We start from the raw sequence: 26,685 nt of genomic DNA on the forward strand, positions 1-26,685 counted from the left end.
AAAATTCCCGAACATGCTGAATATTTTTAAGTAGAAACGGTTTGATTCGGATAAAAAATGTGGGAGTTGTGGAAATTTGAAAAATGTCTCATTCATTTCAATGAAAATGTTATGGAAATTTGGGAATTTCTGAAAAAGAGGGATTTTATTTTTGAAAATGCTAAAAAATTGGAATGTTCTGAATGAGTTGGTTTTGGAATTTTTCAAATAGATCGAGAAAAGTTTAAGTAGCAGCATTTTAATTAGGAGATGGAATTCCTGGAATTTCAGGTAAAATGGGAATTTTTCCAGTTCATAAATGTTTTGTCCTGAATAAGAGGAATGTTTTGACAATGGAACAGTTGAAGTGGCTTGAAAAATGTGGAATTAGTCAATGCACTAAAAAGGTTGGAAATAAGCTTAGAGAAAAAAACAAGAATTCCTGGAAATGTGTTGAATATGAGAAAATGGTTGTTTGAATATCCAGGATGAATTGAATGTGTAAAAGTTTGAACCGGTGAAAAATGTATAATTTATTCTGAATGGGGAAAATGTCCCTAAAGACTAGGAATTCTTTGAAATCCAGGAAAAAATTTTTAGAGTTGTTGAAATGGAGCACGTAATTCCTGAACAGGGCAAGTTGGAAGGGTTTGAATCGGATAAAAATGTGGGAGTTGTGGAACTTTGAAAAAATGTCCCATTCATGTTGATGGGAATTTCATGGACATTTAGAAATGTTGGCAAAAGCAGGAATTTATTGGAAAATGCTAAAGAAAAAATATTTTTTGAATGAGCCTAATGGTTGGTGTTGGAAATGTTCAAATCGGCCGAGAAAGATTTTTAACTGAGAAATGGTATTACGGAATTACGGGAAAACCGGAAATGTTTCCAGTTCAAAAAACAACTTAGTTTTTTTGGTCCTGATTAAGAGGAATGTTTGGACAGTTAAACGGTAAAAGTGGGTTGGAAAATGTGGAAGTAGTAGTAGACAGAAAAAAGAGTTTGGAAAACCGTAAATTCCTGGAATTTTTTTAACTTGGAAAAAATGATAGTTTGAATGTCCAGGATGAGTGGAATGTGTTGAAGGTGGAATGGTTTGAAAAATGTGGAAATGGTGGAAGTTTGAAAAATGGCCGATTAATTTTAAATGGGAAAAATGTCCTAGAAATCCTGGAATTCTGGGAAATCTGGGATTCTCACTGTGAAGTTTTTATCAATAACTTGTGGAAATGGTGAACACTCTATCTTAGTTGTTGAGACAATAACGTTCAGATTGGGCTTTGACTTTTGTCAAAGGGAAAAGACGGTAATGTCATAATGGAAGATCTCCATCGAGACAGAGAGACTTTTAAAACTGAAGAAAGATAAGGAAGACTTCTATAAACAAGTTATCGATGCTTTTGATCAGAAGGAGCGGCGCATGGACTTCATTTATAAGTAAAGGTAAGACCATAACCTGGGGATAGGTTGATTGGCAACACTAAATGGTCCCTAGTGTGTGAATGTTGTCTGTCTATCTGTGTTGGCCCTGCGATGAGGTGGCGACTTGTCCAGGGTGTACCCCGCCTTCCGCCCAATTGTAGCTGAGATAGGCGCCAGCGCCCCCCGCGACCCCGAAAGGGAATAAGCGGTAGAAAATGGATGGATGGATGGTAAGACCATAATAACGTTTTTTTTATTAAATGTTTTTTTCATGATGGTATCCTTACATCACACTCAAATTTTTAAGCGCATGCCTAAATTTACCGCATGACTTTGGTAAACACCGGAGTGAGAAGAGGTTTTGAATTAATTAGCGCCCCGGCGGCAATTCAAGGAAATACGGTATATATAAGTATAGATGTGTGTATATGTGTTTGTGTGTATATACAGTGGGGCAAAAAAGTATTTAGTCAGCCACCGATTTTCACATTCTGTCTCTCACAGTTGAAGTGTACCTATGATGACAATTACAGACCTCTGTCATCATTTTAAGTGGGAGAACTTGGACAATCCCTGGATGACTAAATACTTTTTTGCACCACTGTATATATTTGTGTGTATATGTGAATATAGAAGTAAAACTGTGTATATATGTGTATATAAGCAAGAATTTGTATATATATATGTGAATATGACTATATGTGTATATATGTGTGTATATATAAATATATGTATTTATGTATATATGTGTGTATATATGTATATATAAGTAAGAATTTGTATATATATATATATTTGAATATGAGTATATGTGTATATATATGTGTGTGTGTGTATATATATGTGTATATATATATATATTTATATATATATATATATTTATATATATGTATATGTATATATATACATATATACACAAATGTCACAATACATACACCAATAAGCGCGGGGGATTTCAAATATTGGATTACATGTAAGGAGGAAACACTGTTATTTTTTAATTATTTTTTAATTGTTATTTTTTAATTGTAATGTAATTATGCAATATAACTCAATGGTAGAGGAGATACTGCTCTCATCAGTTACCAACAATTAAAAACTTGCACTTAAAATGGTCTTTTTTTAATTACCTTATTTCAACAAAATTATACAATATCTTGTCCTTTAAGGTTGACAGTTTTCAACAAAATAAATGATAATTACTGTCAATTTCTTATATTACATTTTTTTAATGAAGTCATTATCTTTGTTACTTTTTTCCAACAGTTTTACAAAATTATGCAGTATCTTGTCTTTTAAGGTTGACAGTTTTTAATGAAATAAATGACAACTACACTGAATGTCATATCTTAAATTTTTTTTAATTAAGTCAGTTAGTTTTTTATTACTTTATTCCAACAGTTTTACAAAATTATGCAGTATTTTGTCATTTAACTTTGCCAGTTTTTTAAGAAGTAAATAATAATTACAGTTATTCAAAAAATAGATGTAAGTAAAAAAAAATTGTTATTGCTTTATTTCAACGGTTTCCCAAAAGTATACAGTATTTTGTCCTTTAACGTTGCCAGTTTTAAAGAAATAAATAATAATTAAAGTGAATGTCATGTATTCAAAAACTAAAATTACCGTATTTTCCGGACCATAGAGCGCACTGGATTTTAAGACGCACTGCCAATGAGCGGGTCTATTCAGGTCTGTTTTCATACAGTATTTTCATACACTTATCTTTTATGTGTGACTGCCATCATATTGCAGTCAACACGTACTTCCATCATATTGCAGTCTACACGTATCTCTTAGGTGTGACTGCCATCATATTGCAGTCTACACGTATCTTTTCTGTGTGACTGCCATCATATTGCAGTCTACACGTATCTCTTCTGTGTGACTGCCATCATATGGCAGTCAACACGTATCTCTTCTGTGTGACTGCCATCATATTGCAGTCTACACGTATCTCTTCTGTGTGACTGCCATCATATTGCAGTCAACACGTACGTCCATCATATTGCAGTCTACACGTATCTCTTTTCTGTGACTGCCATCATATTGCAGTCTACACGTATCTCTTCTGTGTGACTGCCATCATATTGCAGTCTACACGTATCTCTTCTGTGTGACTGCCATCATATTGCAGTCTACACGTATCTCTTCTGTGTGACTGCCATCATATTGCAGTCTACACGTATCTCTTCTGTGTGACTGCCATCATATTGCAGTCAACACGTACGTCCATCATATTGCAGTCTACACGTACTTCCATCATATTGCAGTTTTTGCAGTTTACACGTATCTCTTAGGTGTGAATGCCATCATATTGCGGTCTGCACGTATCTCTTTTGTGTGACTGCTATCATATTGCTGTCAACACGTACTTCCGTCATATTGCAGTCTACACGTATCTCTTATGTGTGACTGCTATCATAGTGCAGTCTACACGTATCTCTTATGTGTGACTGCCATCATATTGCAGTCAACACGTACTTCCATCATATTGCAGTCTACACGTACTTCCATCACATTGCAGTCTACACGTATCTCTTATGTGTGACTGCCATCACATTGCAGTCTACACGTATCTCTTATGTGTGACTGCTATCATCAATCAATCAATCAATCAATGTTTACTTATATAGCCCTAAATCACTAGTGTCTCAAAGGGCTGCACAGACCACCACGACATCCTCGGTAGGCCCACATAAGGGCAAGGAAAACTCACACCCAGTGGGACATCGGTGACAATAATGACCCAGTGGGACGTCGGTGACAATGATGACTATCATAGTGCAGTCTACACGTATCTCTTATGTGTGACTGCCATCATATTGCAGTCAACACGTACTTCCATCATATTGCAGTCTACACGTATGTCTTTTCTGTGACTGCCATCATATTGCAGTCTACACGTATCTCTTATGTGTGACTGCTATCATAGTGCAGCCTACACGTATCTCTTATGTGTGACTGCCATCATATTGCAGTCAACACGTACTTCCATCTAATTGCAGTCTACACATATCTCTTTTCTGTGACTGCCATCATATTGCAGTCAACACGTATCTCTTATGTGTGACTGCTATCATAGTGCAGTCTACACGTATCTCTTAGGTGTGACTGCCATCATATTGCAGTCTACATGTATATCTTATGTGTGGCTGCCATCATAGTGCAGTATCTCTTATGTGTGACTGCCATCATAGTGCAGTCTACACGTATCTTTAATGTGTGACTGCCATCATATTGCAGTCTACACGTATCTCTTAGGTGTGACTGCCATCATATCGCAGTCAACACGTACTTCCATCATATTGCAGTCTACATGTACTTCCATCTAATTGCAGTCTACACGTATATCTTATGTGTGGCTGCCATCATATCGCAGTCAACACGTACTTCCATCATATTGCAGTCTACATGTACTTCCATCTAATTGCAGTCTACATGTATATCTTATGTGTGGCTGCCATCATAGTGCAGTATCTCTTATGTGTGACTGCCATCATAGTGCAGTCTACACGTATCTTTAATGTGTGACTGCCATCATATTGCAGTCTACACGTATCTCTTAGGTGTGACTGCCATCATATCGCAGTCAACACGTACTGCCATCATATTGCAGTCTACATGTACTTCCATCTAATTGCAGTCTACACGTATCTCTTTTCTGTGACTGCCATCATATTGCAGTCTACACGTATCTCTTATGTGTGACTGCCATCATATTGCAGTCTACACGTATCTCATGTGTGACTGCCATCATAGTGCAGTCTACATGTATATCTTATGTGTGGCTGCCATCATAGGGCTGTCTACAATTATCTCTCATGTGTGACTGCCATCATATTGCAGTCTACACGTATCTCTTAGGTGTGACTGCCATCATATCGCAGTCAACACGTACTGCCATCATATTGCAGTCTACATGTACTTCCATCTAATTGCAGTCTACACGTATCTCTTTTCTGTGACTGCCATCATATTGCAGTCTACACGTATCTCTTATGTGTGACTGCCATCATATTGCAGTCTACACGTATCTCATGTGTGACTGCCATCATAGTGCAGTTTACACTTATCTCTCATGTGTGGCTGCCATCGTAGTGCAGTCTACACCTATCTCTTATGTGTGACTGCCATCATAGGGCTGTCTACAATTATCTCTCATGTGTGACTGCCATTATATTGCAGTCTACACGTATCTCTTATGTGTCACTGCCATCATAGTGCAGTCTACACTTATCTCTCATGTGTGACTGCCATCACATTGCAGTCTACACGTATCTCTTATGTGTGACTGCCATCATATTGCAGTTTACACTTATCTCTCATGTGTGGCTGCCATCGTAGTGCAGTCTACACGTATCTCTTATGTGTGACTGCCATCATAGGGCTGTCTACAATTATCTCTCATGTGTGACTGCCATTATATTGCAGTCTACACGTATCTCTTATGTGTCACTGCCATCATAGTGCAGTCTACACTTATCTCTCATGTGTGACTGCCATCACATTGCAGTCTACACGTATCTCTTATGTGTGACTGCCATCATAGTGCAGTCTACACTTATCTCTCATGTGTGACTGCCATCACATTGCAATCTACACGTATCTCTTATGTGTGACTGCCATCATAGTGCAGTCTACACTTATCTCTCATGTGTGACTGCCATCATAGTGCAGTTTACACTTATCTCTCATGTGTGGCTGCCATCATAGTGCAGTCTACACGTATCTCTTATGTGTGACTGCCATCATAGGGCTGTCTACAATTATCTCTCATGTGTGACTGCCATCACATTGCAATCTACACGTATCTCTTATGTGTGACTGCCATCATAGTGCAGTCTCCACTTATATCTCATGTATGGCTGCCATCATAGTGCAGTCTACACATATCTCTTATGTGTGACTGCCATCACATTGCAGTCTACACGTATCTCTTATGTGTGACTGCCATCTGCTGGTCACACTTATTATGACACAATGTACCAAGTAAAATAGCTTCAACGTTAGTAAGCACAACTAAAATTATTCCATACATTATGGGCACCGGGGTATAAGGTGCATTGTAGTTTTGAAAAAATAAAAGGTTTTTAAGTTCTTACTATAGTCCGGAAAATAAGGTAAGTCAAATTTATTGTTTATTAAATCATTTTAGTACAAAAAAAAACTTGATATCTGTTTTCTCCAATGTGTTTATTTAGCATTGTCACTTCTGTCGTACCCTCAGGTCTCCCTGATCCCTTTGCCAAGGTGGTAGTGGACGGTTCGGGGCAGTGCCACTCCACAGACACTGTGAGGAACACGCTGGACCCCAAGTGGAATCAACACTACGACCTGTGAGTGTGAAAGTTGGCCACACCACACTGAAGCCCACCACTAACTGGGAACAGTCGCTCCCACATCAGTGTGAAAATGTGCCTTGGAGCAGTGTTTCATACTCAGACATAGAGGCCAGTAGTATTCTCTTCCGTGGACTAGAACACGTGCACGTCCATGGTCTTGCTTTCCAACGATGGCTTGTCCCGCGAACGTAACCTTGAGTGAAGAAGTGAGAGTTTCCAATGTTTATCATGCGAGTGACGCGGGCGGAGGAAGCGCGTGTCTCCGTTTGTTTGGTTGCTGAGGATACCGGCCTGGACGCGGCCAGTAAGTGAGCCATTTCTGTCACCTTGGACTGGAAGGGGAAGCTGGTGTCCATATATTTACATTTTAAGAGTTTAATGAGGAGCAGCAGACAGACTCTGCATTCTTTAGGAGCGCTCATGAATGATTCAGACTTAAGTTGTAATAAATAGGCCTTCATACCACACATGGCTCAATTAGCATGTGCTTCATGACATCACTTCTGGTGGTCTGCTCTGTGGAGATGCACACTATATATATGTAGTGTGTGTATATATATGTATATATACATATATATAATGCATATATATACTTACATACATACTTATATATGCATAAATGTATGTATGTAAGTATATATATACAGTATATATATTTATGTATATATGTATATAAAATTTATATATATACGTATAATGTGTATGTATATATACATGTATATACATTTTCTATACAGATATGAGTATATATAAACATATTTATATATAATGTATATATATACATATATATATAAAATGTATATATAATTATATATATGCATATATATACAGTATATACATTTATATATATATGTATATAAAATGTATATATATACGTATAATGTGTATGTATATATACATTTTCTATACAGATATGAGTATATATAAACATATTTATATATAATGTATATATACATATATATAAAATGTATATATAATTATATATACGCATATATATACATATTTATATATAAAACATATATACATACATATATATGTATATAAAATGTATATATGTATATTAAAAATGTGTATATATACATATGTGTATATATATATACATTTTATATATATGTTTATGTATATACATATTTTTATAGATATATAAAATGTATATTTATACATATATAAATTTTATATACAGATATATGTATATATATACATATTAATATATAAAACACATTAGTAAATATATATATATGTATATAAAATGTATATATGTATATATAATTATATATATGCATATATATATACATATTTATATATAAAACATATATATATATGTATTTTAAAAATATATATATATGTATATATAATTATATATACATACATATTTATATATACAACATATATATACATTCATATATATGTGTGTATATATATATGTATATATACATTTTATATCTATATGTTTATGTATATACATGTTTTTATAGATATATAAAATGTATATTTATACATATATACAGATATATGTATATATAAACACACACATATATATAAAATGTATATATATATATATATATATATACATATATATGTATATATATACATTTTATATACATATATGTGTATATATATATATATGTATGTATGTATATATATATATACATATTTTTATATTTATGTATGTGTATATATACATATTTTTATATTTATGTATCCATCCATCCTTTTTGTACCGCTTATTCCCTTTGGGGTCGCGGGGGGCGCTGGTGCCTATCTCAGCTACAATCGGGCAGAAGGCGGCGTACACCCTGGACAAGTCGCCATCTCATTGCATTTATTTAATTATGTATTTATATGTATAAACACAGTATGTATATTTATACATATATGTGTGTATATATATGTGTATTAGATTAGATAGTACTTTATTTATTCCGTCAGGAGAGTTCCTTCAGGAAAATTAAAATTTTCAGCACAATCCCATTCAAGTTTAGACAAACATTACAGGGAGACAGAACAGGATCGCTGACGGGTCTGCCGGCTTCCAGCGCCCCTTACAAAATAGATGAGATAAAGGTAAACAAAGAGGGGGGGGGGGAATAGAAGATTAAAATAAAATAAAAAAATCGGTCTTAGCCTGGGCCCTGGAGAGGAGGTGCAGACTGAGGCCAAGGGAAAAAAAACAACAACAAAAAACAACTCATAGCCATAGTACAATACAATACAAAGTTCCTGCAGTCCTGGGTTCAAATCCAGGCTTGGGATCTTTCTGTGTGGAGTTTGCATGTCCTCCCCGTGAATGCGTGGGTTCCCTCCGGGTACTCCGGCTTCCTCCCACCTCCAAAGACATGCACCTGGGAATAAGTTGATTGGCAACACTAAATTGGCCCTAGTGTGTGAATGTGAGTGTGAATGTTGTCTGTCTATCTGTGTTGGCCCTGCGATGAGGTGGCGACTTGTCCAGGGTGTACCCTGCCTTCCGCCCGATTGTAGCTGAGATAGGCGCCAGCGCCCCCCGCGACCCCGAAAGGGAATAAGCGGTAGAAAATGGATGGATGGATGGATATATATATATGTGTGTGTGTGTATATATATATATGTATATGTGTGTATATATATATATGTGTATGTATATATATATATATATGTATGTATGTATGTATATGTATATATATATATATATATATATATATATATATACATATATATATATATATATATATACATATATATATATATATATACATATATATGTATATGTATATATATACATATATATACACACACAAGGTTGTTTGTGTGTGTGTGTGCGCTTGTATATACACTATATTACAAATGATGAGAATCAGATGTCCAAATCACAGGTGTCTCAAATCAAGCACTTAGGCATGGAGACTGTTTCTACATACGTGTGTGAAAGAATGGGCCGCTCTCAGTGATTTCCAGCATGGAACTGTCATAGGATGCCACCTGTGCAACAAACCCAGTCGTGAAATGTCCTCGCTGCTAAATATACCTAAGTCAACCGTTGGCTTTATTGTAAAAAAATGGAATTATGGTGTGGGGTTGTTTTTTCAGGAGTTGGGCTTGGCCCCTTAGTTCCAGTGAAAGGAACTTTAAATCTTCCAGGAAAATTGTGGGAACAGTTTGGAGTGGGCCCCTTCCTCTTCCAACATGACTGTGCACCAGTGCACAAAGCAAGGTCCATAAACATGGATGACAGAGTCTGGTGTGGATGAACTTGACTGGCCTGCACAGAGTCCTGACCTGAAACGATAGAACACCATTGGGATAAATTAGAGCAGAGACTGAGAGCCAGGCCTTCTCCACCAACATCAGTGTGTGACCTCACCAATGCACTTTTGGAAGAATGGTGGAAAATTGCTATGAACACACTCCACAACCTTGTGGACAGTCTTCCCAGAAGAGTTGAAGCTGTAATAGCTGCAAAAGGTCATGTTGAACCCTATGGGTTAGGAATGGTATGGCACTTCAAGTACATATGTGAGTCAAGGCAGGTGGTCAAATACTCTTGGCAATATAGTATATATATATATATATATTTATATATATATATAGATATATGTATGTATGTATATATGTATATATATGTGTGTGTGTGTGTGTAATAAATGGCATTTTTTTGTGATTTATGTACATGTATACACTGTATGTATTGGATATATGGATATATTTGTACATGTTCGCACCGTTAATGCTCAAAAATAATTACTGGAAGTATAAAAATTTTGCAAATAATTTTGAATTCCTAATCTTGGGATGTATTTTAGTATCACCGTGGGCTTTCTGCTCCGCCGCTCCCAGTCTGTGGAACACTCTCCCTGACCAACTGAGGTCACCACAGACTGTGGATGCTTTAAAAAAGGCTTAAAAACCCTTCTTTTTTATGAAAAACAACAACATTTTTTTAGACATTTGCATACTTGTTCTAACTATTAGGCTGTTCTACTTTGTATTTTTTATTTATTTTTATTATCTGTTTCTTTAATACATTGTAGCACGTTGAGGTTGTTTGCTCAATGTTAAGTGCTTTTTACAAATAAAATGTACTATTATTATTATTTTACTGTGAAAACTACCATTTGTGAACATTAGCGCCACCTAACCATCAGAACTGTTTATGAAGGTCTGCCGTCCTTATTTCAACATAAAGTTTTCTCTTGGCCCACATGTTCGCAGCCTGCAACTCATCTTTTATTGACACGCCATACATTCTAAAGACAAAAACAATACGTGACCTAGATTATTCATCACGTTGGGATCTGACAGCCAAGATGGCCGACGACCCATGCATCTTCCGCTATATGGCCGTCGTGATTAACACATTTCTTGCGAGACATGCCAAGTTTTTGTGTTTGCTAAAGCCCTTGATAAGATTTTGTTGAAAAAACAATAATATTATTGTAACAGCTTGATAGTTTTGTTCATTACACAATGGGGAAACTATGTGGTTGCTGTGCAGATTCAAAAAGTCCACAAAGAAGTATTAAAAGAAGTATTAAAAGAAGCACAAAAGTCACATCGGCAGTCCCAAAGAGGTTCCAAACAAAAGGTACAAACCGATGAAAACCAAGGGGAAACATAAAAGAGTTGATACAACCATCGCCATTTTTACCTCACAAAAGTAAAAACGCAATGGAAAAACTCAAAATGAGTAACAAATAATATATGTTGCGCTCATAAAGTTGCACAATGCATGGATAAATAGTAAAAAAAACCTATCCATTTTCTACCGCTTGTCCCTTTTGGGTTCGCTGGAGCCTATCTCAGCTGCATTGGGGCGGAAGGCGGCGTACACCCTGGACAAGTCGCCACCTCATCACAGGGCCAACACAGATAGACAGACAACATTCACACACTAGGGACCATTTAGTGTCGCCAATCAACCTATCCCCAGGTGCATGTCTTTGGAGGTGGGAGGGGCCTATCCCCAGGTGCATGTCTTTGGAGGTGGGAGGGGCCTATCCCCAGGTGCATGTCTTTGGAGGTGGGAGGGGCCTATCCCCATGTGCATGTCTTTGGAGGTGGGAGGGGCCTATCCCCAGGTGCATGTCTTTGGAGGTGGGAGGGGCCTATCCCCAGGTACATGCCTTTGGAGGTGGGAGGGGCCTAACCCCAGGTGCATGTCTTTGGAGGTGGGAGGGGCCTATCCCCAGTTGCATGTCTTTGGAGGTGGGAGGGGCCTATCCCCAGGTGCATGTGTTTGGAGCTAGGAGGGGCCTATCCCCAGGTGCTTGTCTTTGGAGGTGGGAGGGGCCTATCCCCAGGTGCATGTTTTTGGAGGTGGGAGGGGCCTATCCCCAGGTGCTTGTCTTTGGAGGTGGGAGGGGCCTAACCCCAGGTGCATGTCTTTGGAGGTGGGAGGGGCCTATCCCCAGGTGCATGTTTTTGGAGGTGGGAGGGGCCTACCCCCAGGTGCTTGTCTTTGGAGGTGGGAGGGGCCTATCCCCAGGTGCATGTCCTTGGAGGTGGGAGTGGCCTATCCCAAGGTGCATATCTTTGGAGGTGGGAGGGGCTCTATCCCCAGGTGCATGTCTTTGGAAGTGGGAGGGGCCTATCCCCAGGTGCATGTCTTTGGAGGTGGGAGGGGCTCTATCCCCGGGTGCATGTCTTTGGAGGTGGGAGGGGCCTTTCCCCAGGTGCATGTCTTTGGAGGTGGGAGGGGCCTATCCCCATGTGCATGACATTGGAGGTGGGAGGGGCCTATCCCCAGGTGCATGTTTTTGGAGGTGGGAGGGGCCTATTCCCAGGTGCTTGTCTTTGGAGGTGGGAGGGGCCTATCCCCAGCTGCATGTCTTTGGAGGTGGGAGTGGGCTATCCCAAGGTGCATGTCTTTGGAGGTGGGAGGGGCCTATCCCCAGATGCATGTCTTTGGAGGTGGGAGGGGCCTATCCCCATGTGCATGACATTGGAGGTGGGAGGGGCCTATCCCCAGGTGCATGTTTTTGGAGGTGGGAGGGGCCTATCCCCAGGTGCTTGTCTTTGGAGGTGGGAGGGGCCTATCCCCAGGTGCATGTCTTTGGAGGTGTGAAGGGCATACTTGCCAACCTTGAGACCTCCGATTTCGGGAGGTGGGGGGGCGTGGTTGGGGATAGGGCGGAGGCGTGGTTGGGGGCGTGGTTGGGGCGGGGGGCGTGGTTAAGAGGAGTGGCGTATAATTAACCAACTCGAGTATTTCATATATATTTCATATATATATATATATATATATATATATATATATATATTTATATAAATATACATATGTATGAAATACTTGACCTTAAGTGAATTCTAGCTATATATGTTTATTTTATTATATATATATAAATAAATGAAATAGTTGAATTTCAGACGGCACCTATCAAATACACAGTAACAAAAACTGAGTTGTTCTATTAACTCCACTGTGCTTGCTGGTTACTAAAAAACAACAACAACACTTACCTTTCACTATTTGAGTAACCTTTGTTCTGCCATTTACGTATTGGCGAGCGATGTCCGAATCCGGGAACATCCTTCACGGATTTGTTGTAGACATCCGCAAATAAGAACGGGATGTTGCTTCCAGCTATCAGCATAGTCATCTTCGTCTCAGCATAACATACACCATCGGGTCTCCATTTTGCGAGGTGGGCCACAATACTGGCTTGTGAACGATGCTGCGCTGCGGATGCTTTGTGCTTTTCTGACTGACCGTTCATGGCTGAGTATATCCATCCGTTCACCGTGTTCAATGGAGAAGTCTGTTCTACAAAATTTACAGGCAACATACCCCTTCCCCTTCGAACTCTCCTGGATAAACTGAAATTCTTGTTTCCAATCGTTCTGGAACTTGCAAGCGTATTTCTTCATTTTGCTCGTCGACGGTGTAATATATTGGGTTGGAGTCAATAACCAGGCGACGTGATGAAGTTACGTCTCTTTACTGTGGGTGTGGTGGCATAAAACACTGAAAGTGATTGTTCCTATTACCCCTTTGTTTCAAATGTTTGTTCCACTTGGGGCGCGGGCATCTTGTCTGACTCACACCTTTTACACAGCCTTCCTTGTCACGTATTCTTCCTTTTGACCGCTTTCCCTCCACTAATTCAAACTGATCCAGCAGCGCAATTGAAGATTGTTTTATTTACAATAAACCGGTGGTTAGAATACTCGGGAAACAAAATAAATGGTAGCTCATATAAAGCCGAGGTCTACAGACAGGTGAGGTCTACAGACAGGTTAGGTCAAAGACGGTATGCTGGTGCCCGACTGCCAATCACGCGCCCAGCGCGCTCCTGCACCTTATAGTCCTGCGTGGGAACTATTTACCACCTGCAAAGGGTGCACACTGACATACACACATCAATCACTCAAAAATAATAAAACAAACATAGATTCAAGTATGGCCCTCTTTTTGGCTCCTACAGTGGGCTTCAGAACAACGGACTCCCTAATGCATGTTCCTTGACTGCACTTAAATGTAGACTAAATTTACATTCTATTCTATGTACAGTAGATGGCAGTATTGTCCTGTTTAAGAGGGAAACAGAGAAAGATCCCGAGCCCGGGATCGAACTCAGGACCCTTCGTATTGTGAGGCAGACGCACTAACTCCTCTCCCACTGTGTTGCCGCAGTACTAACCTTTAAAAGTTAATTTGACTCATTTTCATTACTAACTGTTTTAATTTTTTTTTTACTTTATTTTTTTTATTCAAGGAAATGTTTTTAATTTATTTATCTTCCATCCATCCACCCATCTATCCATTAACTACCGCTCGTCCCTTTTGAGGTCACGGGGGGTGCTGGAGCCTATCCCAGCTGCATTCGGGCGGAAGTCACCAGACCAGGCTGTCAATGAAATGAGATGTTTAAAAGGGTTCTTAAAACCCAGGTCCAGTCCAGGTCCAGGCTCAGCAACACACATCTTCATTTATGGATGCTCAAAATGAAGGAACTCAACAACAGAATCTATAAACAAAATTACATTTTGTCTTCAGATATTTTTAGTATTGCATGATTGACCCACTTTGTGGTGGTTTCAGCATATTTTATGTAAACATTGTCCCAAAGTTTGGACACGCTTGGTTTACATCCCAGACGTTAGCGGTACGCCAGACCAATGAGTGGTATTATAAGAAGGGTGTTGCAGATGAGTAGGAATTTCTAGTACTTCCCCTCCTGCTAGTCCGTCTGGCCCAGCCTCACGTTGCAACCAGACAGGCGTTTGGCAGCCACTCAAAAGGTCCAGACGTCTGATTCACAGAACATTGTTTCATATCCCTTTTGCTCCCTGCTGCTATAATTACAGTGGGGATGCAACAGGAGTGAACCCACCCTAGTCCAAGGCCCTATGGTACCAGGGAATGATGTCGTCTTTCTGAAACAATCGTTTAAAAAAGCTGAAAGGATTTAGTTGTTTGAGGATCTAATTGCATTCCCCTCCTCAGATACATTGGCAAGTCCGACTCCATCACCATCAGTGTGTGGAACCACAAGAAGATCCACAAGAAGCAAGGGGCCGGCTTCCTGGGGTGTGTCCGCCTCCTCTCCAACGCCATCAACCGCCTTAAAGACACAGGATGTAAGTCTTTGCTTACTGTTGTCGTGACGATTCTTATGCTTTGTGGCATCGCCATCCCAGCAGGCGCAAGACATTGAAACAACGTTGACAGCTTGTTGAATTAGGTCCTGACGTTAAGCAACTCAAATGCAACATTGAAACAACATGCTTTTTAAATGATAAATGGGTTGTACTTGTATAGTGCTTTTCTACCTTCAAGGTACTCAAAGCGCTTTGAAACTACTTCCACATTTACCCATTCACACACACATTCACACACTGATGGGGGGAGCTGCCATGCAAGGCGCCAACCAGCACCCATCAGGAGCAAGGGTGAAGTGTCTTGCTCAGGACACAACGGACGTGACGAGGTTGGTACTAGGTGGGAATTGAACCAGGGACCCTCGGGTTGCGCACGGCCACTCTCCCACTGACGACCTTTAATCAATGTCTGGTTGTGACGTTGATTTGACATTGAAATTTGGTTATTTCCTAACAAATATTCAACAACGTTGAAACAACATGCTTTTTGACGACATTTAATCAATGTCTGGTTGTGCTGTTGATTTGACATTGAAATTTGGTCATTTCCTAACCAATATTCAACAACACAAATACAACGTTGAAACAACATGCTTTGTGACGACCTTTAATCAATGTCTGGTTGTGACGTTGATTTGACATTGAAATTTGGTCGTTTCCTAACCAATATTCAACAACACAAATACAACGTTGAAACAACATGCTTTGTGACGACCTTTAATCAATGTCTGGTTGTGACGTTGATTTGACATTGAAATTTGGTCATTTCCTAACCAATATTCAACAACACAAATACAACGTTGAAACAACATGCTTTTTGACAACGTTTAATCAATGTCGGGTTGTGCTGTTGATTTGACATTGAAATTTGGTCATTTCCTAACCAATATTCAACAACACAAATACAACGTTGAAACAACATGCTTTTTGACGACCTTTAATCAATGTCTGGTTGTGACGTTGATTTGACATTGAAATTTGGTCATTTCCTAACCAATATTCAACAACACAAATACAACGTTGAAACAACATGCTTTTTGACGACCTTTAATCAATGTCTGGTTGTGACGTTGATTTGACATTGAAATTTGGTTATTTCCTAACAAATATTCAACAACGTTGAAACAACATGCTTTTTGACGACATTTAATCAATGTCTGGTTGTGCTGTTGATTTGACATTGAAATTTGGTCATTTCCTAACCAATATTCAACAACACAAATACAACGTTGAAACAACATGCTTTGTGACGACCTTTAATCAATGTCTGGTTGTGACGTTGATTTGACATTGAAATTTGGTCATTTCCTAACCAATATTCAACAACACAAATACAACGTTGAAACAACATGCTTTTTGACGACCTTTAATCAATGTCTGGTTGTGACGTTGATTTGACATTGAAATTTGGTTATTTCCTAACAAATATTCAACAACACAAATACAACGTTGAAACAACATGCTTTTTGACGACCTTTAATCAATGTCTGGTTGTGCTGTTGATTTGACATTGAAATTTGGTCATTTCCTAACCAATATTCAACAACACAAATACAACGTTGAAACAACATGCTTTTTGACGACCTTTAATCAATGTCTGGTTGTGACGTTGATTTGACATTGAAATTTGGTTATTTCCTAACAAATATTCAACAACACAAATACAACGTTGAAACATCATGCTTTTTGGCGACCTTTAATCAATGTCTGGTTGTGACGTTGATTTGACATTGAAATTGGGTCATTTCCCAACAAATATTCAACAACGTTGAAACAACATGCTTTTTGACAACGTTTGATCAATGTCTGGTTGTGACGTTGATTTGACATTGAAATTTGGTCATTTCCAAACCAGTAAGCGACATACATATACAACGTTGAAACAACATGCTTATCGACAACGTTTAATCAATGTCGGGTCCAGATGTTGATTTGACCATTGAAATTTGGTCATTTCCCAACCACTATTCTACAACACTTTCATAATATTGAAACTTTTTGACAACGTTTAATCAATATCAGGATGTGACGTTGATTTTACATTGAAATTTGCTTACTTTCTAACCAATAATCTACAACACAAATTCAACGTTAAAACATGTTTTTTTATATTTATTCAATGTCAGGTTCTGACGTTGATTTAACATTGAAATTTGGTCATTTTCCAACCAATATTCAACAACACAAATACAACGTTGAAACAACGCTTTTTGACGACGTTTAATCGAGTTGCGACGTTGATTTGACCATTGAATTTTGGTTATTTCCCAACCAATAATCTACAAGACAAATACAACGTTGAAACAACATGCTTTGTGACATTCATTCAATGTTAGGTTGTGACGTTGATTTGACCATTGAAATTTGGTTATTTCCCAACCAATATTCAACAACACAAACACAGCATTGAAACACAATGCGTTTTTAAAAACTTTTATTCAATGTCAGGTTGTGATGGTGATTTGACCATTGAAATTTGGTTACTTTCTAACCAATAATCTACAAAACAAATTTAACGTTGAAAAAAACATGTTTTTTTATGTTTATTCAATGTCAGGTTTTGACATTGATTTGCCATAGAATATTGGTCATTTCCCAACCAATATTCTACAACACAAATACAACATTAAAACATCATGCTTTTTAACAACGTTTAATCAATATCAGGTTGTGACGTTGATTTGACATTGAAATTTGGTTACTTTCTAACCAACAACACAAACACAACTTTAAAGCAAAATATTTTGACGTTTATTCAATGCTGGGTTCTGACGTTGATTTGACATTGAAATTTGGTCATTTTTGAAACAATACTTCACAACACAAATACATCGTTGAAACAACATGCTTTTTGACAACGTTTAATCAATGTCAGGTTCTAACGTTGATTTAAACGTTGAAATTTTGTAATTTTCAAAACAAATACAACGTTTAAACAACATGCTTTTTGATGTTTAATCAATGTCAGGTTGTGACGTTGATTTAACATTGAAATGTGGTCATTTCCCAACCAATATTCTACAACACAAATACAACGTTGAAACAACATGCTTTTTGACGACGTTTAATCAATGTTGGGTCCTGATGTTGATTTGACCATTTAAATTTGGTCATTTCCCAACCAATATTCAACAAAACAAATACAACGTTGAAACAACATGCTTTTTGACAGCGTTTTATCAATGTGGGGTTGTGACGTTGATTTGACATTGAAATTGGGTCATTTCCCAACAAATATTCTACAACGTTGAAACGACATGCTTTTTGACGATGTTTAATCAATGTCAGGATGTGACGTTGATTTAACATTGAAATGTGGTCATTTCCCAACCAATATTCTACAACGTTGAAACAACATGCTTTTTGACGATGTTTATCAAATTTCAGGTTCTGATGTTGATTTGACATTGAATTTTGGAAAATTTTTAACCAATATTCTACAACACAAATACAACGTTGAAACAACATGCTTTTTGACAACGTTTAATCAATGTCGGGTTGTGACGTTGATTTGACCATTGAATTTTGGTTATTTCCCAACCAATAATCTACAACACAAATACAACATTGAAACAATATAGTTTTTGGCAACGTTTAATCAATGTTAGGTTCTGACGTTGATTTGACCATTGAATTTTGGTCATTTCCCAACCAATGTTCTATGACAAAATACAACGTTAAAACAACATGCTTTTTGACTTCGTTTAGTCAATGTTGAGTTTTGACGTTGATTTTACATTGAAATTTGGTAATTTCCCAACAAATACTCCACAACACAAATGCAAGATTGAAACAACATGCTTTTTGATTACGTTTAATCAATGTCAGGTTTTGACTTTGATTTGAACATTGAAATTTGGTCATTTTTCAACTAATATTCTACAAGACAAATACAACATTGAAACAACATGCTTTTTGACATTCATTCAATGTTAGGTTGTGACGTTGATTTGACCATTGAAATTTGGTCATTTCCCAACCAATATTTTACAACACAAATACAACGTTGAAACAACATGTTTTTTGACAACGTTTATTCAATGTCAGGTTTTGACGTTGACTTGACCATTGAATTTTGGACATTTTTGCACCAATATTCTACACCACACACACACAATGTTGAATCAATGTGCTTTTTGACAACGTTTGGTCAATGTCAGGTGGTGACGTTGATTTGACATTGAATTTTGGTCATTTTCCAACCAATATTCGACAACACAAACACAACGTTGTGTTTGTGTTGTCGAATATCGGTTTTCAATAAACACAATTACAAACATGTATAAAAGTGCATGTCTAAAAATAAAAATATACTTTGAGGATGTGAGGGACAACCTTGCAGTTGGCGGGCAGCCATGTGGGCGACACTGCCCCCTCCCCGGGGTGCTACCTGCTCCTTGACAAAGACAGGGCTGTCCCACAGCCTTTCTTAGAAGTCTCTGAAAGGCTTTCTCGGAGTGACACAGGAAACCTGAAGGCTTTTTGGCCCCAGCTGCGAGTGGTTTGCCACTGCTGGCCTCCTCTTCACCCCTCAGTTCCCCTCTATGGTTTCCTCCTCAGACTGGCAAGTCTCCACGCCGCCAGAGAGCGAACAAGAGGGCGCCTTTGGGGAGCAGCCTCCCTCCATATCTGTCTGCCCATCCAGACAACCCCTCATTTCATGCAAACTTTAGACTGCTTGTGTATTCACTGCATGTCTGTCCTCTCTTTTGTGTATAAGTCAGTCCTGAAGTGGTAGCTTTGTCCACCGCAACGGCGTTTGTATACACCCTATTTTCCGGATTGCAGATGGCTCCGGTGTATAAGCCGCACCCACTACATTTTAGCAGAAAGGCATATTTTTACATAGAAATATTCTGTAAATGTTTATTTACAGACCTTAATTGTTTTCAAACTGTGTCTGTAACAAGACAGTAAAACGGATGATCAAACAAAACAGAAGTCATGGTCATGGGCTCTCCAATCAGCTAAACAGACTCAATAACTCCACGGTGACGTTCTGGTGAATTTACGAAACTGAAACAACACAAAAAGAATGTAATTGTTTGCATATTAGCTCATCTTAACGACGTTAACTTGATTACATCACGATAGCATGTACAACAATGCATGAAAACACTCCTACAGACACCACACCTGGGACAGTTTAGTAAGTAGGAATAGTTTTAGTTATATTGTAAAACTTACCAACGTTGCCTTTAGTGAAGAATGAAGAATCCGTTCAAGTAGAAACGCTATGGACGGCAAGAAGACCAGCCGGCAATTGTACTTCCGGTTGGTTCTTAGCTTAGTCTAAGCAGAAGGGCAATATAGCACTGCAGTGAGCGAGGTCATTAAAAAGATGGCGCTAAAGCACAAACAATCACACACTTTTCAGTGCATTTGCTTGTTGTTTTTAAACTATTTACTCTAGAGCTGCCCGTCAGTGAAGAAAAATCCATAAATTAGCTACACCATTTTGTATGCCACAGGGTTCAAAGCAAAGGGAAAAATATTAGCGGCTTATAGTCTGGAATTTACAGCAGTATCAAAGACACTCATAAACGTGTTAGCATATTAGCTCATCTTAACGACGTTAGCTTGATTACATCACTATAGCATGTACAAAAATGCATGAAAACACTCCTACAGACACCACACCTGGGACAGTTTAGTAAGTAAGAATAGTTTTAGTTATATTGTAAAACTTACCAACGTTGCCTGGAGTGAAGAATGAAGAATCCGTTCAAGTAGAAACGCTATGGACGGCGAGAAGACCAACCGGCAATTGTACTTCCGGTTGGTTCTTAGCTTAGTCTAAGCAGAAGGGCAATACAGCACTGCAGTGAGCGAGGTCATTAAAAAGATGGCGCTAAAGCACAAACAATCACATACTTGTCAGTGCATTTGCTTGTTGTTTTTAAACTATTTACTCTAGAGCTGCCCGTCAGTGAAGAAAAATCCATAAATTAGCTACACCATTTTGTATGCCACAAGGTTCAAAGCCAAGGGAAAAATATTAGCAGCTTATAGTCTGGAATTTACAGTAGTCACAAAGACACTCATAAACGTGTTAGCATATTAGCTAATGCTAATGACAATAGTTTGATTACATTACGATAGCATGTGCAAAAATGCATGAAAACACTCCTACAGACACCACACCTGGGACAGTTTAGTAAGTAAGAATAGTTTTAGTTATATTGTAAAACTTACCAACGTTGCCTGGAGTGAAGAATGAAGAATCCGGTCAAGTAGAAACGCTATGGACGGCGAGAAGCCCAACCGGCAATTGTACTTCCGGTTGGTTCTTAGCTTAGTCTAAGCAGAAGGGCAATACAGCACTGCAGTGAGCGAGGTCATTAAAAAGATGGCGCTAAAGCACAAACAATCACACACTTTTCAGTGCATTTGCTTGTTGTTTTTAAACTATTTACTCTAGAGCTGCCCGTCAGTGAAGAAAAATCCATAAATTAGCGACACCATTTTGTATGCCACAAGGTTCAAAGCCAAGGGAAAAATATTAGCGGCTTATAGTCTGGAATTTACAGCAGTAATAAAGACACTCATAAACGTGTTAGCATATTTGCTAATGCTAATGACAATAGTTTGATTACATTACGGTAGCATGTACAAATATGCATGAAAACACTCCTACAGATATCACACATGGGACAATTTAGTAGGTAAGAATAGTTTTAGTTATATTGTAAAACTTACAAACTTTGCTTGGAGTGATGAATGGAGAATCCATACGAGTAGAAACGCTGTGAATGTTTTTCCTTCAGTTTGAGGGCAAAACAGGAAGTAGATTCTCAACTCAAACTTGTCCAAAACACCTTTTAAGTCCTTTGTTTGGGTTTCATGAAAACTTTTGACCACAAAACATTAGAAAAATAAAATAAAATCGATCAATTAACCCTGCATCGTTTTACGAGCCGCAGGGTCCAAAGTGTAGGAGAAAAAAAAAATAGCGGCTTATCGTCCGGAATTTCGGGTGTTTGGGATAATTGTGTTAGCATATTAACTATTGACACTAATGACTTCAATGCATCACACATGGGACGCTTTAGTAAGTCAGAATAGTTTGTTATATTGTAAAACTTTCAAGCGTTGCTTGGAGTGACGAATGGAGAATCCATACGAGTAAAAACGCTATGGACGGCTTGAAATCACTAGTGTAAACAGAAGGGCAATGCAGCACTGCAGTGAGCGAACTCGTCCAAAAGATGGCGCCATAACACAAACAATAACACGCCTATTTAGTAGCTGTTTTTTTGGTTTTGCATAATGGCTTTCAGCGAATAATCATCCATAAATCAGCCACACTGTTTTATAAGCCGCAGGGTTCAAAGCAGAGGGAGAAAATTAGCAGCTTATAGCCTGCAATTTACGGTAGTAACAAAGACACTCGTAAAGGTGTTAGCGTGTTAGCATATTAGCTAATGCTAATGACGCTAGATTGATTACATTATGATAGCAGGTACAAATATGCATGAAAACACTCCTAAAGACATCACACATGGGACGCTTTAGTAAGTAAGAATTGTTTTAGTTATATTGTAAAACTTACAACATGATGAACGATGGGGAAAATGTAAAAAAAAAAGCGGCTTATAGTCTGGAATTCACGGTAATTGTAGAGTGTCTTTTTGCAAAAAACAGAAGCAGTGAAGTTGTCAGGTTGTGTAAATAGTAAATAAAAATAGAATACAACAAATACTTTTCAACTTATATTCAATTGAATAGACTGCAAAGACAAGATATTTACTGTTCACACTCAAAAACTTCATATTTTTTTTTGTAAATAAGCAGGGGCGTCCATGATAAAGTTGCTTGGATGGCAATATATGTTGTTCCAAAAGCTGTATGTACCTTTCAGCATTAATGGTGCCTTCATAGATGTGTAAGTTACCCATGCCTTGGCCACTAATACACCCCCATACCATCACACATGCTGGCTAGAACAATCCGGATGGTTCTTTTCGTCTTTGGTCCGGAGGACACCAAGTCCACAGTTTCCAAAAGCAATTTGAAATGTGGACTCGTCAGACCACAGAACACTTTTCCACTTTGCATCAGTCCATCTTATATGAGCTCGGGCACAGCGAAGCGTTTCTGGGTGTTGTTGATAAATGGCCGTGGCTTTGCATAGTAGAGTTTTAACTTGCACTTACAGATGTAACGACAAACTGTAGTTACTGACAGCGGTTTTCTGAAGTGTTCCTGAGCCCATGTGGTGATATCCTTTACACACTGATGTCGCTTTGCATCAGTCCATCTTAGATAAGCGAGGGCCCAGTGAAGCGTTTATGGGTGTTGATGAATCAGAATGAGAATAGTTTCAGGAGGGGTTCACAAACTAGGAATTTTACTTGGTGCAACATAACACACATACACCACAGAACAGAATAAGATGAGTTGTAACCGAGCTATCAGATCTTGTTGTTGTTCATGTGCCTGATGGCCGAGGGGGGGAGAAACTGTTTAGGTGGCGGGAGGTGTGGGTCTGGATGGACCCTAGTCTCCTGCCTGAGGGGAGAGGGCTTTGGCTTTGCATAGTAGAGTTTCAACTTGCACTAGCAGATGTAGTGACCAACTGTAGTTACTGACAGTGGTTTTCGGTAGTCTTCCTGAGCCCATGTGGTGATATCGTTTACACAATGATGTGGCTTTTTGATGCAGTACCGCCTGAGGGATCCAAGGTCACAGGCATTTAATGTTGATTTTCGGCCTTGCTGCTTACACGCACTGATTTCTCCAGATTCTCTGAACCTTTTTGATGGAGAAAGTTGAGGAATCCTCCTCAAAGGTGAAGGCACCATTAATGCTGAAAGGTACATACAGCTTTTGGAGCAACATATGTTGCCATCCAAGCAACTTTATCATGGACGCCCCTGCTTATTTACAAAAAAATATATAAAGTTTTTGAGTGTGAACAGTAAATATCTTGTCTTTGCAGTGTATTCAATTGAATATAAGTTGAAAAGGATTTGTTGTATTCTCTTTTTATTTACCTTTTACAGAAGGTGAGAAGTTGACAGGTGTGTAGATAGTAGTGTAATTGCACAGGCTTGTGTAGAGTATATCTTGTATTGTTTGCACTGTGTGTATGTGAGATGCAGTCCACAAATGTGTCCCTTCTTGATGTTTGTGGCTGCTCACCTCCTGCCAGCCTCCTAATAGTCTGACTGACCAAGGCCTCTTGTGCCCCCTATTTACAGTTGTGATCAAAATGATTCAACCCCCACACAATTTTTGTGTTTTAGCAAGTTGGACATTTATTCCGTATTTTGTTTATAGTCATATCAAATAAAGATGCATTAAATAGACGAATGCAACTTGAATTACAACATTGTATTTTGTAACATACCAAACTGTCATTTTTCTTAATATCTCATTGACAAAATGATTCAACCCCCTAGTTCCATGTGAAGTGAAGTGAAGTGAATTATATTTATATAGCGCTTTTCTCTAGTGACTCAAAGCGCTTTACATAGTGAAACCCTATATCTAAGTTACATTTAAACCAGTGTGGGTGGCACTGGGAGCAGGTGGGTAAAGTGTCTTGCCCAAGGACACAACGGCAGTGACTAGGATGGCGGAAGCGGGAATCGAACCTGCAACCCTCAAGTTGCTGGCACGGCCACTCTACCAACCGAGCTATGCCGCCCCGTACTTAGTAGAACAGTCTTTGGCAGTAGAACAGTAATGACATCCTTCAAAGGTGATACATAAGCGGACACAAGCTTCTTGCAAGCATCTACAGGTATTTTAGCCCAGTTCTCTTCTTCAAGTCCCACCACAGCTTTTCTAGAGGATTTAGGTCTGGCCACTCCAGAGTCTTCCAGCCCTTCTTCTGCAACCACTCTGATGTTGATTTGGAGGTATGCTTGGGATCCTTGTCCTGTTGGAAGGTCCAACGTCTCCCAAGCCTCAGCTTCCTCACTGTCTTCATGACATTTGCAGCTAATATATCCTGCTAGGAAATAGAATTCATAATGCCTTGAACGCGCTGGAGATTCCCGCTACCTGAGGCAGAGACACAGCCCCAGAGCATGATTGACCCCCCACCATGCTTAACAGTAGGCACGGTGTTCTTCTCTTTGTAAGCTTCTTTTTTTCTCCTCCAGACATAACGTTGATTCATAGGCCCAAAGAGTTCCAGTTTTGTCTCATCGCTCCATAGAACAGTTTCCCAAAACCTTTGGGGTTTGTCCAGATGATTTTTTGGCATACTGGAGTCTTTTTTCTTGTGCCTGGTAGTCAGAAGTGGGGTGCTCCTGGGAGTTCTGGCATGGAGGCCTTCATCTCGTAGTGCGCGGCTTATTGTCTGGGACGAAACCTGCGTTCCCCCCTCTGTAATGTCCTGTTGTAGTTCCTCAGCTGTTACCCGGGGGTTTTTCACACAGCATCCTCTTTCTACCACGCCTAGGTAGTGTTTCCACTGTGCCTTTAGCTTTAAACTTGCGAATTATGCTCCCAATTGTGTCTCTTGGAATTTGTAATGTCTTTGCTATTTTCTTATATCCCTATCCTTTCTTATGAAGAGAAACTATCAATCAATCAATCAATGTTTACTTATATAGCCCTAAATCACTAGTGTCTCAAAGGGCTGCACAAACCACCACGACATCCTCGGTAGGCCCACATAAGGGCAAGGAAAACTCACACCCAGTGGGACGTTGGTGACAATGATGACTATGAGAACCTTAGAGAGGAGGAAAGCAATGGATGTCGAGCGGATCTAACATGATACTGTGAAAGTTCAATCCACAATGGATACAACACAGTCGCGAGAGTCCAGTCCAAAGAGGATCCAAGACACAGCAGCGAGAGTCCCGTTCACAGCGGAGCCAGCAGGAAACCATCCCAAGCGTAGGCGGACCAGCAGCGCAGAGATGTCCCCAGCCGATACACAGGCGAGCAGTACATGGCCACCGGATCGGACCGGACCCCCTCCACACGGGAGAGTGGGACATAGAAGAAAAAGAAAAGAAACGGCAGATCAACTGGTCTAAAAAGGGAGTCTATTTAAAGGCTAGAGTATACAAATGAGTTTTAAGGTGAGACTTAAATGCTTCTACTGAGGTGGCATCGCGAACTGTTACCGGGAGGGCATTCCAGAGTACTGGAGCCCGAACGGAAAATGCTCTATAGCCCGCAGACTTTTTTTGGGCTTTGGGAATCACTAATAAGCCGGAGTCCTTTGAACGCAGATTTCTTGCCGGGACATATGGTACAATACAATCGGCAAGATAAGATGGAGCTAGACCGTGTAGTATTTTATACGTAAGTAGTAAAACCTTAAAGTCACATCTTAAGTGCACAGGAAGTCTCTTGACTTCTTTGACCACTCCCTGGACTTCACCATGTTGCAAAT

General features: G+C 39.0%; 1 protein-coding gene across 1 annotated transcript in view; it reads left to right on the forward strand.

Annotated features, from left to right (window-relative positions):
* smurf2 (SMAD specific E3 ubiquitin protein ligase 2) overlaps nucleotides 1–26,685 on the forward strand; it is a 236,307-nt gene that overhangs the window by 104,706 nt on the left and 104,916 nt on the right. Inside the window, exons 3-4 of the mRNA XM_061884285.1 lie at nucleotides 6,632–6,740; nucleotides 15,169–15,302. Of these exons, the coding sequence (XP_061740269.1) occupies nucleotides 6,632–6,740; nucleotides 15,169–15,302 (243 nt within the window). The remainder of the gene's footprint in view (nucleotides 1–6,631; nucleotides 6,741–15,168; nucleotides 15,303–26,685) is intronic.

Source organism: Nerophis ophidion, linkage group LG23 (assembly GCF_033978795.1).
Source record: "Nerophis ophidion isolate RoL-2023_Sa linkage group LG23, RoL_Noph_v1.0, whole genome shotgun sequence".
NCBI classification, from domain to species: domain Eukaryota; kingdom Metazoa; phylum Chordata; class Actinopteri; order Syngnathiformes; family Syngnathidae; genus Nerophis; species Nerophis ophidion.